Source organism: Budorcas taxicolor, chromosome 2 (assembly GCF_023091745.1).
Source record: "Budorcas taxicolor isolate Tak-1 chromosome 2, Takin1.1, whole genome shotgun sequence".
Lineage (NCBI taxonomy): Eukaryota > Metazoa > Chordata > Mammalia > Artiodactyla > Bovidae > Budorcas > Budorcas taxicolor.
Window position 1 is genome coordinate 2,464,426 of NC_068911.1, and position 16,531 is coordinate 2,480,956.

General features: G+C 62.3%; 1 protein-coding gene across 1 annotated transcript in view; it reads right to left on the minus strand.

The window, feature by feature from the left end:
• Window positions 1-2,885: 2,885 nt before the first annotated feature.
• Window positions 2,886-16,531, minus strand: part of CARD11 (caspase recruitment domain family member 11) — a 102,596-nt gene continuing 88,950 nt past the window's right edge. The window contains 11 exon segments of the mRNA XM_052656179.1: window positions 2,886-3,090; window positions 4,063-4,178; window positions 5,408-5,532; window positions 6,268-6,447; window positions 7,554-7,689; window positions 9,160-9,255; window positions 9,615-9,711; window positions 10,525-10,765; window positions 13,296-13,422; window positions 13,843-14,044; window positions 14,636-14,768. Of these exon segments, the coding sequence (XP_052512139.1) occupies window positions 2,886-3,090; window positions 4,063-4,178; window positions 5,408-5,532; window positions 6,268-6,447; window positions 7,554-7,689; window positions 9,160-9,255; window positions 9,615-9,711; window positions 10,525-10,765; window positions 13,296-13,422; window positions 13,843-14,044; window positions 14,636-14,768 (1,658 nt within the window).

A 16,531-nucleotide genomic window follows, 5' to 3' on the forward strand; every position in this document is an offset into this window, starting at 1 on the left:
AGACAGCGGGGGCGGGGCTGGGGGGCACTTCCCGTTGCTTTCGGTTTGGGTTCCTGGCGTTTGAAATTGAAACGAAAAGCTGGGGTTCAGTCTCAGCTGGAGTGGGGAACTCTGGTTTCTCTGGGGCCAGGCTTTCTGGAAGTTGCTGGAACCCCTGCAGAAGATTCTGGGTGAAAGAGGGGGCAGGGGCAGGGTGCCGGGAGCCGGGCCAGCCCATCAGTCAAGCAGCCACAGCATCCTGGTTGACTTGGCGGGCTCCGGGAGACAGACCCCGGGCGGGGAGGGAACCGGGGACACATGTACGGGAGAGTGAGGCCCTCGGCGTTCGGAGCCAGACACTCCCCTCCCGCGCGCCCCACTCTCGTCCTCGATGGGGCCAGCCCAGGTGGCACCGCCGGGCAGAAGGCTGCCTCGGTCCACGAGAGGAAGCCCACGTCTTCTTGATCTGACTGCTGGGCGGCCTGGCCCCAGGCCAGACACTGCCCTGGATGCCCACCATTTCCCCAGTGGCTGGAGGAACAGAGCAGAAGCTCACCGAGGCCACCAGGGCCCCAGACGGGACCTCTGAACTGGGAGGTCCAGCCAGGGCCTGCAGGTGGCCAATCAGCCAGGCTTGGGCAGGGTTCCGGCTGTCAGCCGTGTGGCCTTGGTCAAGTGACTTCACCTCTCTGAACCTCAATCTTCTGTGTAACAGGGAGAAGAGTTTGGGGACAGTGAGCCAGAGAACGTTTATAAAGTGCAGGAGCTCATTTGCCCAACTCAAGAGCGATGGTTCTTAATTCGGCGAGGGGGTGGGGGGAAGGGATTACAGGAGCCCTTAGGAATCTGAAGAAGCCGGGAATTCTCCCTAGAAAAGCGTGGGTGTACGCATGTAACACACTTTCCGGGGCTCTGAGCTGCACGGCTGGTGCCCTTGGAGGTGGACCGAGCATTCGCACTGGTGTCACCTGCCTAGCACAGGGGCCTCCCAGAGCTCGGGGCGCAGGCTCGCCGGGCAGGCAGCAAGCCCCTGTGTGCGGTTCTGTGCGGTTCAGGGCAGCCTTCCTGAGTCCTGGGATGGCTCCAAAGGGAACATTCTGTTTGCAGGCCCCGCCCTGACGATTTGAGCCGCAGCCAGGCTTCACAGAGAGCTCAGTGCAGCACCCCCACTGCCCAGACCCCCAGACCCCTCTCTCCTTCCCAGGCAGTTAGCAGGGCTGCCCACTGCTGAGCTGTTGGCAGCTGACAAACGGGAGCCCGGAGCTTGAGCAGATGATGTCAGGGGTCTCCTTGGAAATCCTCACGGGGCCCATTTCCCCAGGGGACCAAACCTCGGCTTCGTCCGCTTTCACCCGGGGAGTGACCACAGAGCTCACCCTTCTCTCCTCTCCTCCCAGCTCATTAACATACACACAACCCTGCAGTCGGCACCCCGCGAAGATCACTTGGGGGAAAAACCCACTACAGATTCTCTCAAGGTATTTCACGTGCGACCTGTCTTCACCCACTTTGTCCACGCGCCCACACCATCCCCAATTATATGCAAGCTGCCGCTTTGATTATTCTGCACAAGCCTGAGAATTCTGCAGTTAAATAATATAAATAAAGCCGCAGGCCTTTTACTCCGGGACTCTTTTCCAGTCACGTCTGTCCCTGTTGGCTCTAAGTACTTAAGAGGAGGCAATGGTTTCCAAGTGGAAACGCGACTGCCCGGGCTTGGGGAAAGTTTACTGTTTCTCATAGAGCTCTAACAAGACGGAAAGGGAAGACCCGCCAGCTCCCTGTCTCCTCGTGCGGCAGCTTATCTGGCCCTAGATAAGCTCAGCGGGGCCACTGGAATCATGGCCTCTCCAGACCTGGCACATCCAACTTGGTTCTGGGGCTTGTTCTGGAGGAAGCATTGCCTGCTGGCTCTTGCCGTGTGTGTGTGTCTGTGTGTGTGCGTGCCTGCTCAGTCATGTCTGACTTAGGGGTGTGGACAGTGAGACCTTCTAGGCAGCCCTCGAAAGAGGGGCCCGTCCCAGGTACAATGCATCGGCCAAATCAGGACACGTCTTAGTCAGAGGGTGCTATTAGTTATTAACCCCAAACCCAGGTGTAAATCAGGTGTCCTGGGAAAACTGGGGTGCACCGTCACCCCACCTTCACCCTGCACATGACTCGGAGCCTGAACTGAGCTTGCTGGGTGGTTTGCAGCTAGGAAGGCTGCAAGAGCTGAAAGTCCCTCGAAGTGGACGGGAAAGTCACTCAGTTGTGTCCGACTCTTTGCGACCCCACACACTATACAGTCCATGGAATTCTCCAGGCCAGAACACTGGAGTGGGTAGACGGTCCCTTCTCCAGGGGCTCTTCCCAACCCAGGGATGGAACCCAGGTCCCCCGCATTGCGGACGGATTTCTTACCAGCAGAGCCGCCAGGGCAGCAAACTATCAAACAAATGGTTGAAAATAAGGAAATGGAGACATTTTAATGCAAGAGAAATAACAGCATGGCGCACTCCCCTTCTGCCTGGGCATGCGCCTCTCCTGTGTCCCGAGGGCTGGGGGACGCCTGGCATTCGGGCCCCCGTCCAACTGGCAGCCAGCCCTCCGGTTCCACGCGTTACATTCAACTGCTGTCCCGGCTTCCAGGGGCCGCCGGCCTCCCACCTTGTCCTTTCTAGGGGTCCTGTCTCCCCGCTCAGGCCAGCACGGGCTGGCCGACTCAGCAGGTCAGCGCCGGGTGGAGGAGACGGCTCTCTGCTCCCTTCAGAGACACGCCTGCCCCGGGGCTCCCTGGAGGGGCTCCCTAACCTGGAGGACGGAGCACCCACCACCCCCGGCCGTCGAGGCGGCAGGGTGCCCCTCGCCCCTGGGGATCCGGACACCCCGCCCGAGTCCCGCTCAGACTCGGCGGTGGCCCCGCCTCACAGCTGGTCCTCGTCCACCCAGACGGTCTTGCGCTGCTCCTCGGCGATCTTGTCTTTGATGACGCGCAGCAGCTCCTCCACGCTGCCCCACATGTCGGCCTCCACTGTGGCGTACAGGCAGGGCAGCGCCTCCAGCTCCTTCTCCTTCAGCCGGCACAGGCGCAGGAACTCGTCCTCCGTCTCAGGCCGGGGCAGCATCTTCCTGCAGACGCGACGGGCGGGGAGAGATGCTCGCGGCATGGGCCGGGCTGGGGGCGTGCCTTGGCCGCGCCCGCCCCCCGTGGCATTTCTGCTCCGTGTCCTGGGCCGTTTTATTCTCTTCATTAGGGAATTCCAAGAGGGGAGGACTTGTTTTTTAAAAAAATAGGTCCATTTTAATTTTGGTGGCTCAGAGGTTAAAGCGTCTGCCTGCAATGCGGGAGACCTGGGTTCGATCCCTGGGTTGGGAAGATCCACTGGAGAAGGAAATGGCAACCCACTCCAGTACTCTTGCCTGGAAAATCCCATGGACAGAGGAGCCTGGTGGGCTACAGTACCACAGGGTCGCAAAGAGTCGGACACGACTAAGCGACTTCACTTCACTTCTTCACTTCATTTTAATGTTTAATTGTGATCAAGTTCATTGAAATAAAAATCTCTCATCTTGACTATTTTTAAGGGTACGGTTCAGCAGTGGTTAAGTGATTCATATGGATGTGCCTCCATCTCCGTAACTTTTTCATGTAAAACTGAAACTCTGTGCATTAAACCATCACTCCCCACCCTCCCTCTCAGGCCCTGGCACCCACCCTTCTACTTTGTCTGCGTCTGACTTCCTGAGGGCCTCTGGACAAGTGAAATCGTGCGGCAGTTGCCTTTCTCTGGCTTATTTCACCGAACATCATGTCCCACACGGCCTGTGTGCTCCGGGCCTGGCCTGGCTGTGCTGCACCTGCTCTGGAGGTGCTGGCTTCCCAGACCACCTGGGGGCCCTGGAGCTCCCCGCCCCGGGAATGCGTGTGTGTGTGTGTTACTGTCTTCATTGTTGGGGCGAGGGCCACGTCCCCCGGACTGGGGACAGACACTAAAGGGACGTTCAGGGGGTGAGGGTGTGCTGGACACAGCCAGCTGCTCTTCCTGGAGACACCAGAGCTTGGGGAGTGGGGGACCAGGGGTGGGCGTCCCAGGGCCCTACCGGAACTTCTTGATGTTCTTCTCCGACACGCGGACGAAAAGCACGATGGGGTAGATTCGGGCCTTGATCAGGTCTCTGGTGCAGCTGATCCCGGCCTCCAGCAGACAATGCTTGTTCTGCAGGTACAGTGGCCGGCGGTCACCGGGGGCCCTCCGTGCTGCCAGCCCACCCGGGCCCTGGCGCAGGGCCAGGCTCCATGGGGCAGAGCTGGGGGCGAGCTCAGAGGACTGCCACAAACAGCGTGCCGGTGGAACCAGCCCCCAGGTCCAGCGGCAGAGATGGCCACCCCCCGGCCCCCACGCCCTTCCGGTCATCGCTCCCCTGTCTCGACAGCACAGCCGCTCCTGGGCCCCTAACAGCACAGACTCTTGAACGCAATCTCCTTTGCAGCTGAACCAACCTCAGTCCCAACCCTGCCCACTGGTTCCCATCTACTCCGGCTGTCAGAGTTCCCTGAACTTTAATACCCAACAAACTGTCCAAGGCTGCCTGACAGCTCTGCTCGAGCTCTCATCAGTGTGACAAGGCGGCAGGGCCTGGAAGTGACCGTCGGCTGGACGGCATAATTCAGACTTCCCAGCTGGGTGCCTGCTCCTGCCGCCCCCAGTCACTGCCCCAGAGAGGCCGAGAGCCCCGCCTTTGTTCAGACCCAGATCGAGGAAGAACTCTGTGCTCAGGGCCTGCCAGGGTCATGAAGCCCGGGTCCAGAAGATTCCAAACTGCCTGTAGACAGCTTTCTTGCACCCCTGCCAACAGCACTCCTGATGGTCCATCTCCCCGGTTTGGAGAACAGGCTCCCTGTTGCCCGCTTGCTCGCTACCTCTGGCCCCTGTTATCAGAGCCAGGCGTACACACATCCCAGAACAACATGGACCAGAGGACCAGCACCAGGAAGCCACCAGAAGAAAGGGGAGGGCTTCCCTGGTGGCCCAGAGGGCCAGTGCAGAAGAAGGGGTTCGATCCCGGATCCGGGAGGATGCCACCTGAGCCTGCGCTCTAGAGCCAGGGAGCCGGAACCACGGAAGCCAGGTGCCCTGGGGCCCGCGCTCTTCGAGAAGAGAGGCCGTCGCAGCGACAAGTCGGAGCACTGCAGCTAGAGAGGAGCCCGCACAGGCAGGAAGGCCCAGCACAGCCAACAAGTGGACGAAAATACAGACAGAGAATCACGGAGAAAAGAGAGAAAGAGAAGGGGTTCCAAACGGAAGTGCCTGTCAGAGCTGGGGAGCAGGGCTTGGAGAAGCCGGCACGCGGCAGAGGCAGCGAGGACGAGGTTCGCCCGCTGGGGCGGGAGGGAGGGGAGCAGGTCTGCGCACCCCCAGCCCCGCCGGCCTCCAGCCCGCCTCACCTTGGCCGCCACGGCCTCGATGTGGGCGGGGACCACGCACTCGAAGGTGTTGGGGTTCTTCTCCCGCGAGTGGATGATGGTTTCCGTCCTCTGCTTCCTGAGGAACTCGTCTCTCGTAACGACATCTGCGGGAGCAGGGGCCAGTCCTGAGGGCAGCTCGGGGGTGTCGGGCCCACTGTCCCCTCCAGGCTCTGCCCTGCTTCCTGGCTCCACGGAGCTGCCTGTCGGGTCCCTTCCTGCCACATTGAGACCCTGAAGCTTCTCAACTGAGGGCAGGGTCAGGAATGTACTTTACATGGCAACTCACTGTCCGCACCCTTCCAGCTGCTCTGGAGCCCTTGATGGAGGAGGAGGGGGAGAGGGGAGGAGGGGAGGAGAGGAGGGGGGGGGAGGGACGAGGATGGGCAGGAGGGGAGGAGGGATGAGGGTGGGGAGGAGGGACAGGAGGGACAAGGGCAGGCAGGAGGGGAGGAGGGACGAGGGTGGGGAGGAGGGACGAGGGCGGGCAGGAGGGGAGGAGGGACGAGGGTGGGGAGGAGGGACAGGAGGGATGAGGGCGGGCAGGAGGGGAGGAGGGACGAGGGTGGGGAGGAGGGACGAGGGCGGGCAGGAGGGGAGGAGGGACGAGGGTGGGGAGGAGGGACAGGAGGGACGAGGGCGGGCAGGAGGGGAGGAGGGACGAGGGTGGGGAGGAGGGACAGGAGGGATGAGAGCGGGCAGGAGGGGAGGAGGGACAGGAGGGATGAGGGCGGGCAGGAGGGGAGGAGGGACGAGGGTGGGGAGGAGGGACAAGGGTGGGCAGGAGGGGAGGAGGGACGAGGGTGGGCAGGAGGCGGGGTGGGGCTGCCTGTGGGGCTCACCCGGCTTGCACATGGTGAACTCCATCGCGCCCCCGGAGTTGAGCAGCTTCTGGACCAGCGCCTTGGCCAGCATGGTGGGCGTGAAGAGAACCGGCCGGCGGCGCTCGCAGTAGAAGGCACGTACCAGGCTGTAGGGGATCAGGCTGAGGTTCTTGCCCAGCTCGCTCTCTGGGTCCAGCTCTGGGAGGGAGCAGGCAAGGGCTGGTTATGGCTGGGCCGGGGCACCTGGGGGCCCTCCTGGCCCCACAGAGCCTTGAAAACCATTTGGGGGATGGCCCTCCACCACCAGGAGAGTTTAGGCCTGACCCGGGGGCCGGGCCCTGTTTTGGGAGCTGGGGTGACAGCACGGGGCCAGGCAGACAGACGGCCCAGCCCATGGACCAGGAAGGGTGGTGGTGGCAGGAGGCAGACAGCAAGCCTGGAACCCACTGCCGCTGCTCAGCTCTCCAGGGAGGGCCTTGGACTGAGGCTGCACTGCAGAGGCGCCCTGGCCATTGGGAGCACCAGCGCCAGGGCCAGCCTGGCCCCAGGAGGCCGGTGGGGGGCCTGGGCCCCACCAGCAGGGCCTGTCCTGGGGAACTGTGCACCGAGCAGCCTCTCGCCAGCTTTAGGATAAATGGCAGGAGGCGCTCAGACAGGAATCAGTCAGTAAAGCAAACAGCTCCAATTAACGTGGGCGTCTGGGCTATGGTTTTTCAGTAGTCATAACATGTACAGATGCTGGACCATAAAGAAGGCAGAGCGCCAAAGAATTGATGCTTTCGAACTGTGGTTCTGGAGAAGACTCTTGAGAGTCCCTTGCACTGCAAGGAGATCAAACCAGTCAATTCTAAAGGAGATCAGTCCTGAGTATTCATTGGAAGCTGAAACTGAAACTCCAATACTTTGGCCACCTGATTCGAAGAACTGACTCACTGGAAAAGACCCTGATGCTGGGAAAGATTGAGGGCAGGAGGATAAGGGGACGACAGAGGACGAGATGGTTGGATGGCATCACCGACTCAACGGACATGAGTTTGAGCAAAGTCTGGGAGGTGGTGAAGAACAGGGAAGGCTGGCGTGCTGCAGTCCCTGGGTCACAGAGAGTCAGGACTCCGTGACTAAACAACGACTGGGCTCCAGCCAACTGCAGGGGCATCAGTGGGGGCGGGGCTCGGCAGGACGCCGCCCAGGAGGCTGTTGGTCCTCCCGGCCACGTCAGGGCGGCTCCTCCCCGGGTGGCACAGCCCCGCTCTCGGGGACCCACTTGGCCCACCCAGACCCCGAGGCTGCCAGGCGCGCAGCACCTTCCTGCTTCTCGGCCAGCAGCTTCGTGGCATCCAGCGAGGACCGGGCCAGGCTGCCCCGAGGGCTCCCCGAGACGATCCGCACCCGCTCGTGGCTGTTCATCCGCTTGTACTTGTTCTCGGACCTGCTAACGAACTGGGGACAGAAGGGAGGGCGTGGGGGCGGCCTGACCCGGCTCAGGAGGCCTCCGCTCGGATCCCAGCTCTGCCCCGGGGCCTGGGCCCCACCCCCTCCGAAGACAGGGGACACCTAGCAGGCTGCACAAGTTCTTCAGCTGTCTGGGACGCTGTGAGCGGGCAAGTAAGTGGACACACGCCCACGCCTCTTTCCTGGCTGGACGAGACCTGCCGGGGCGCTGGTCCCAGGCAGGCCCTCGCTGGAGCCCCCCACAATCCCAACCACACCTGGGGGGTCCGCAGGCACTGCGGGGCCTGGCGTGCTCTGGCTGCCCAAGGCCCGTGTCCGGGAGCACCCCCTGGCAGGACCGCCCACAGATGGCCCACCTGGAGGGCGGGTGCAGGTGACATCACCTTCCTCCCCAGGGTCCCCGAGTTTTCTCGGGGGTGCCTGTGCCTGGCTACGACTCAGAATGGAGTCCTGGAGGGCGGGAAGGGACGCCCCGCGGCGGGCGCTGCTCTGAATCCCTTCATGCCCTCCTTCTGCAGGGAGGAAGGGCTAGGGTGCTGGGCTGTCAGCCCCGCCTGGTTGTTAACCAGCCTTTGAGCAAGTCACCCCAAAGCTCAGGGTTGTGGACTCGTGTGACGTGCGGGCACAATAACGCATGGTCTCACGTGGTCCTGCCTCCCGGGGTGACTCTGACCTCACCTCCATAAGCGTCTTTCTGCTACCTGTCTGCCTCTACCTGGGCTTCGGGGTCACACCGCCAACCATTTCTCTGAGTTTCCTACGTTCTAACACGAGGACAGAGCGGTGCAGTGACACGCTGGCTCCACTGGGGCCTAACTAGCACAGCGCCCACTCAGGAACGTCCTTGCGGGACGACGTCTTAACAGAACTCTTGGCTTCTGCCGACTGGCAATAGAGAAAAAGGCTGCACAGATGCTTACGTTCGTGTGACATCATTTCTGAATATGCCACCCGTAGGCTGTTCATTGTTCCTCGTATAATGATCCATGCTCCTCCCCCCAAGAAAAAGACCTTTTGGAATCAAGTATGAGGGAAAAATTCTTTCTGGTCACAAACAGCTAAAATGCTTTGGCGTCAGATAAGAGTTAAAGAATCTGCTGGAAATCCCCTTTCTCCTGGGCTACTGGGATGCTCAGAGATCAATTTAATGCTGAACCTGATGGAGTAAACTGACCGGGATCTCTGGAAGGTCTGTCTCTCCTGCTGACTTTTCTATGAATATCTGAACAGCTAAGACGTTCAAGCTTCTTTTAGCCCTAGGTGCACTCCATCTTTTATGGACGCGGGGTCTGCTTCCTACAGGCACAGAGCAGTCCCCCGACCCCGTCACTGTGAGGATGAAGTGGGGCAGGAGATGTGAGGCGCGGTGGACACGCAGCCTCCGCTTCTCCGCAGGAGAGGGCAGGGCCACGGCAAGCGGTGCAGGTGCCGAGAGGCCTGCAAGTGTGAGCGCTTTACCTGAAGGAGCTGGCCGAACAGGAAGCTTGCTCGGGAGAGGCGGGGACTGACCCGGGGGTCCGTGGTGGGGAGCGGTTCTTCGGGCTGCAGGGTGTTCTGAAACCAGGTGATCAACCGGTCAGAGCCGCTCGCGGGCTGGTGAGGGCAGGAGACGGTCCCTCCTCCCGCCCAGCCCCACCCTGGGCAGACGTGGGAAGGCGCTTGGCGTGGATCAAAGTGTCCTGGACGCGGGAGCGAGCTCCGGGGGTGAGAGGGGCCTGAGGACTTGTTCCAGCAGAGACTGCGGCTGGGCAAGGGCACAGACGTGGGGCTCCTTCTTGGCGGGGGGGCCTTTTCCTGAGGAGCCCGGTCCCCTGTGGTCCATTATCCCAGCCAGACTGGTGGCTCCTGCCTGGGATCCCCTCCAGAAAGGCCCCGGGAGGCGAGGTGATGCTGGCAGGGCACAGGTGACCTACCCGGAGGGCCCGCAGCGTGTGGTGGGCCGTGTCGGCCTCCTCCCGGCTGCCCCGGTGCATCAGGCGCTGCAGCTTGACCAGGAGGAGCTGCTGGGCCCTGGGGAGGTGAGGGGAGGGCAGAGCCTCAGGGGCTGGACCCGGGGAAGCCAGTGGGGGCCTGGCCAGGGCAGGGGGCTCTCTGCAGGCTCTGAGCTCTGAGCCCCATGGATGATTGGGCACTGAACATCTGGGTCTGAACCCTCTCAGGCACTGACTCATCCTGGTGCCAGGGTAAAGGCGCTTAACTTCTCTGAGCCTCAGTTTCCTCATCTGTAAACTGGGTCTACTCTTGCTGGCCTTGCCGGGCTAGCCTGGGCAACAGAGCTGGAGTCTCTTGATAACTCACAGGTGCCTGGGACGTCTGACCAGGGGGAAGGTGATGCTCAGCCCTTTGCGGCCACTGCTGTATAATCACAGAATGAAGTTGGGGAGGTGGGAGATGGAGGAGCATAGGCTCAGGCTCTAAGTGTCCAGCAAGGATGGAAAGAGAGTGTTCTGGGAATTGGTGAAGCAGCAGGATTTAAGAAAACAGCATCCACGGAGGCAGCTGCTGTTTAGTTGCTAAGTCGTGCCTGACTCTTTGTGACTCTATAGACTGTAGCCCGCCAGGCTCCTCTGTCCATGGGATTCTCCAGCCAAGAATACTGGAGTGGGTTGCCATTGCCTTCTCCAGGGGATCTTCCCGAGCCAGGGATTGAACCCACGTCTCCTCCACTGGCAGGAGGATTCTGGGTCACTGGGCCACTAGGGAAGCCCTTCCAGAGACACCGAGGGCTCCACAGAGCAAGGGGCATCACGGCGGTGGGGGGTCGCCGTCAGCAGGCAAAGGCTCCCCTGCAAGCCCCCTCGGCCCAGCCGGTTCCGGCCTCACCGGCTGTAGCTGGGGATGGTCCCCATGTCCAGGTCGTGGTCCGTGAAGGGGTCAACCCGCGCACACAGCCACTCGTGCTTGTCCTGGTACATGGTGTCGCGGACGTGCACGACGTCGTCGCACTTGAGGGACATGGAGCAGGCATCCAGCTGGCTGGAGATGTTCAGGTTCAGCCGGATGTAGAAGGAGTCCCCCGAGGTGATCAGGCCCTCCTCCATTTCCTTTAGCAGCTTCCGGTACCCTGTGCGAGGAGGAGGGGGTTCAAGCTGTTGGCGGAGGGCCTCCTGCTGCGAGGCCACCCCCCCCCCAGAAGACACCCCCGGCGCAGGCCTCCTAGGGTTCACGGTCAGGGAAACGTCTGTCCTTCCCGAGGCGTGAGCAGCTGAGTCACTGGTGCGCTTCCCTCTTTGCCTCAGCTGCCAAGAAGCTCAGAGCGAAATTTTGTGCCCAAGTTGTAACAAACCTAGGAAGATGGTGGGGCGCTGGCTGGCCTACCCGGAGGGCCCTCAGATGTGCTATGATCTCTACGTCCCTCACCAGCCATACACCGGGTTTGCGTTTTATCATATTTTCTTTAATTGAAGTGTAACTTATATGCAGAAAACCCCATAGTCCTTAACTATTGGGGATGACGGATTTTCACAAATGTCTACGCCTGGGTAACCACCACTCAGAAGCCTGTGGGGTAACCACCACGCCGCCTGCCAGCACACGGGCCAGCTCTGCCTCACGTCACATAAGCGGAAGCAGGCGCGCTCCTCCGTGTCTGGTGTTCTCTGTGCGTGTCACGCCTGTGGGATGCTCTTTTTCACCGCTGTAGAGCATTCCGTGGGCTGCTGCCTCCTCCCTTTTCTGGCGTGCACGTCTGTGCTGTTCCCAGCGTTTGGCTATCATGGACAACTCTGTGATGAGTGCTCTGATACCTCTGTGGGTGGATGTCCTCATTTCCCTTGACCGTATACAAAGAAGCGGAATCACTAGCTTGCTGACTGTACATCTAGCCTTAGTGCACGTGTGCGGGCTCAGTTACGTCTGACTCTGTGACCCCATGGACTGTAGCCCACCAGGCTCCTCTGTCCACGGGATTTTCCAGGCAAGGATACTGGAGTGGGTTGTCATGCCCTCCTCCAGGGGAATCTTCTCAGCCCAGGGACTGAACCTACATCTCTTCCATCTCCTGCACTGCAGGTGGATTTCTTATCGTTAGGCCGCTGGGGAAGCCCACGTTTAGCCTGAGTAGATACTGCCAAATGGTCTTCCAAAGTGGTAAGACCACGGCATGTGTTTTAAACCTTAGTTAACACCTTCGTCCTTGAGTGTAAAATTTTATGAATGCTTTGGAAGGAAGCAGGGCATGACGCCATGAATACAATAAATGCAGTAAGCCTCCAGCGAATGTCCAAGGCATAAATCCACGATATAAATCCTGAAATCAGCCCCACACACAGAGAGCTGGGACACAGCAGAAGCTAAAACAGTCCTAACAGCCAGGCCCCAAAGGAGCTCGCCAAATGCCCGCACCTCACCTGCCAGGGAGACTCAGGCCAGGAGGCCTATCTGATCGCGTCTCTTGGGGAGATGGGGGTCCCCACTCGGGCCATTCCCACCGCCCTGGTAGGAGATTACCCCAGCTCCACCTGGGAGGACAGGCCCTCTGAACGGGATCCTACCAGAGGGAATGCTTTCACTGCAGGGCTCTGCTGCTGCACAAAGCCGGGGCGTGCCTCACCCGGCATCCTGTGACCCTGGGGCTGGCAGGCAGGGCCGTGCCCAGAGACTTGCTGTTGGGCCGGGATGCCAGGCCTGGCAGAGCAGAGGAGCCCGCCCGCCTGCCCGCGGGAGCAGGAGGCTGGCCCCGTGTTTGGGGACAGAGCATCATTACCATCTTCCGCATGGACCCAGCGCTGCCGGGAAGCAGCGCCGGCAGGCAGGCGGCAGTGGGGAACGGCTAGAGTGGCTATTTATGCTCTGTTGAAACATTCATGAGCCCTGGCGGTTAAAAATAAGATCCAGCTGCAGAGATAATCACGCAGGATAAAAAACCCAGAGGTGAGAACGGGAACTCAGAGTTTGGGAGAGAGAAGACACTGCCCAGGAGGGCCGCGGGCCGCACGACAGGCGGGGTGAGGCCGGGCTGTCTTGGCCGCGGGGTGGCCACCCCAGAGTCAGCGTCCACGTCAAGGCCGGGAGGCCCGGGAGAAGCAAACCTCAGCCTGGGAGGGAAGGGGGGCCGGCCAGGCAGCGACGCGGTCGTCAGCCAGCAGTCTGCTTGGGGCTGGACATGCTGTCTTCCACTGAGAGCGGGTCAGCGGCCCAGGGAGGTCAGGGCAGGTGTTCGCACGCGGGTCTCCACGTCCGCCCTTGCCCGCCTCCTGCCCCGTAGCTGCCCTGCTCAGTCCTCCCGAGCTCTCGCAGAACTCCCGCAGAGCAGACAGCCCCGGCCCCGGCCCCGCCAGGCCCCCAGTCCCGCCCCATCCGACTCCAGCCCCGAGTCCCGCCCCGTCTGACCCCGGCCCTGCCCCACCCGGCCCCCGGCCCCCCGCCCCCGGCCCCCCGCCCCCGGCCCCCCGCCCCCGGCCCAGTGCCGCCCCGCCCCCCCAGTCCCGCCCCGTCCGACCCTGGCCCCGCCCCTCCCGGCCCCAGTCCCGCCCCGTCCGACCCTGGCCCCGCCCCGTCCGACCCTGGCCCCGCCCCGTCCGACCCTGGCCCCGCCCCTCCCGGCCCCAGTCCCGCCCCGTCCGACCCTGGCCCCGCCCCGTCCGGGACCTCACCTTCCTGGTTGACCTTGTAGTGCAGTGTGACGGGCCCGCTGCACCGCTGGATGGTCCAGTGCGCCTCCTCCTTCGTGCACGCCTCCAGGGGGACGCTCTGCCTCTCGCCTCTGATGCAGCCTTCTAGCTGGATGTCAGAGACACACCGTCTGGCTCGGGCTCCGCGGCGAGGCGGGCAGAGCCGCGAGCGCAAGGCTGCCCCACCCACCCGAGAGCTGAATCCCCCTCCCCAGCGAAGACCAGCTCAGTGCTGCCGAGGGCAGGAAGCCCCCCACTGAAGGGGCGTTCACGTGCCTTCCGTCCACCGCCTGGAGCGTGCGTGTGCGTGCACACAGGCTATAGAAACATTCGAGCCAAGAGTGGAGGAGAGACGGGCCCAGAGAGGGGCCTTCCGGCGGGGAGCTGACGGGCCTGCCCCATCCCCACCCCCTGCTCCAGGCCAGGCAATCTCGGCTCAGTGCAGATGTGGGCTGGGGTCCCTGCGCCATCAGCAACAGGCGTGCAGAGGAAACAGAGCTGCCGCCTCCCCGGGACCCCAACCCCTCACCAGCAGCAGCTGGTGGCCCTCGCGGAGGCCGGCCTTCTCAGCCAGGGAGCCCGGCTTGACGGAGTGGACAAAGCTCCCGCTGGCGTTGCCCCCAAGCAGACTGAGCTGGGAGATGAGGCTGTCGCCGCTGAGCGTGGTGTGCTGAACCGACAGCCCGGGACCCCGCACGTGCCCCACGGACGTGACCGATGGCCGGAAGGGTCTGGGGCAGGAGAGAAGACAGCGGGGAGAGGTTGGGGGGTGCCGGCGGCAGGAGGCAGCTGTGGTCAGAACCCCCGCCGGGACACTCAGTGGGGGCCCAGGTTGGAGGAGCAGACGCCTTAGCAGGAACTGGAGAGCGGCTCCCACCGGGACGGCACAGACCAGAAGCAAGGGCCCCGGGGACACCCGCCGTGAGCCTGGCGCCACACGCGCCCTGCCGCGTGCACATCAGGTGTGACGGCTGGCCGCCCCTCCTCGCACCCCGGCAGGCCCAGGGCACAGCTCACCGGGTTTCAGGGAGTCACCCCAGGGCCTGGGCCCAGTGGGACATCGGAGTCCTGTTCCTGGTCTCTACCAGGCTGTGTGACCCCCGGCAAGCCCCTTCCTCTCTGGGTCTGAGGAGGGGTCAGGGGAAGTGATTCCCAACCCTGGGACCCTGTGATCCCTGGACCAATTCCAGAGTCCAGTCTAGGAACGCGCACGATCCCCTTTGCAGGGATCCAGGGGCAAGTGGCCTTCACCTCCTCCCTGCCCCCTCCTCAGCCCCCAAGCCCCGCCCCCTGCAGCCTCCCCTGTTCCACGACCCCAGTACCTTTCTAGAGAGAACTTCCTAAACATGAGGTTGACTTGTTCCAGGTCATAGGTGTCCAGGCCCTCGGACTGGTGAGAGGAGGAGGAGGAGTGGATGGAGGGGGGTCCAAAGGAGCACCGCTCGTGACTGTCGTCTGCGAAGGACAGATGGACCCTCAGGCCCCCGAGTGGACCCCGGGGCGGGGGGATGGCCCCTGGGCTTGCTGGGATGGCAGCGGGGGTCAGGCTGGGCACTCCTGCCCCTGCTCCCCGCTGCCTGCCTGCCTCCTGGGAAATCTCCCCACCCCCCACACTGATGAGGGAGCTTGGGGAGGGGGCAGCCTCAGTCAGCTGGTGCCTGAGGCTCTGGGGCATCGAGGGTCCAGTCCCGGTAGGCCCTCCGGCACAGCCATTCTCCTGCCTCTAGGCAGAGACTCTGGAAGGGGTCTCTATCAGCAAGCGCTTGTTTGACTTTGGTTATCGGTGTGCATGCGTACGTGCTAACTCGCTTCAGTTGTGCCCGACTCTTTTGAGACTCCATGGACCATAATTCGCCAGGCTCCTCTGTCCATGGATCCTCCAGGCAAGAATACTGGAGTGGGTGGCCATTTTTGCCTCCAGGGGATCTTCCTGACCCAGGGATTGAACTGGCATCTCTCGTGTCTCCTGCATCGGCCAGTGGGTTCTTTATCGCTAGTGCCACCTGGGAAGCCCTTCCAATTGGGGCCCATGTTTTCATTTAGGGTCCTCAGGTCTCACCACCACCTACAGCCTCAATGGGGTTAGGGTGGGGCTGCAAGAGCATTGTCTGGGGTAGGAAGCCCCCTCTCCTCCCAGCTCAGTGGGACCCCGACCCCTGGAGGCAGGGGGGAAGACACCCACCCCACACAGCTCAGGCTGCCTGGATGGGAGAGCCGCAAGCCTTGCCCTGCTCTTGGGGGATAACAAAGGCTGCTCTGCAGAAGGAATTTGTCCCGACGCTGCAGAATGCTTTGGACTGCTGCCCGGAACTCTCTCCCCAGCTCTCCCCTCTACAAACTCCTCGAGTTCTTCCCATTACCCCGCCTCGATTAGGTGCTGACCTCTCTTTAACACTTGATAGCTTCTGATGGTCCCCAATTAAGGACAGCCACTAATCTTTCACTTTATCTGCTGGCAGCCGGAGCTGGTAAGGGGGTGGAGGCAGGCTGGGGGAGCCCTGGAACCGAGGGGGCTGGTGGGCCACACCCGGAGGATTCTGAGCCAGGCTCCAGGCTGCCAGCTCCAGAGGGGCCGGGGAATGTGGCTGGCAGCCGAAGGCCATAGCCCGAGACTCTGGACCCTGCCTGCTCCTCTCGGCCCTGTCCCTCCGGTCAGAAGCTCAGGTTCTGCAAACCAGCCTTGGTCTCCCCCCTGGGTCACAGCTGTGGCACCACGGTCTGGGCCATGGCAAGAGCTCAGGGACACTCGGAACAGGGCCTGGACGTGTGCTGGGCCTCCCTGCTGCACAGGGCGCAGGCTGGAGCCACGAGCAGCTCATCACTCTGGGTGACGGCGCCCTCCTGCCTGGCTCTGCGTGGCACGCGCTGGGCCACGGGAACACCGCCCCCCCGCCCCCCGCCAGCACACAGCTCTGCCCGGGCACTGGTTCAGGGTGACTGCACCCCCAGGCTCCCCGGTGCTCGCTTGCCCCACACGTCCAATTCAGGGGGTGAAAACCAGCCTTCACAGCCGCCCCACCTCCATCCCAGGGCCCTGGACCCCACACCTGCCACTCGTCTTGCTGAGGCGGGTTAACGGCTTAATTTACACCCGGACTCTTTAAGAGGCCCCCCACCTCCAGTCCACCCTCTAGCGTGCTGCTCCTGGGTGCCCCTAAGACTCTGCTTCTCCAATTGCACCATGAGGACAAAAGCAGGTGGACATACATCTGCTGATA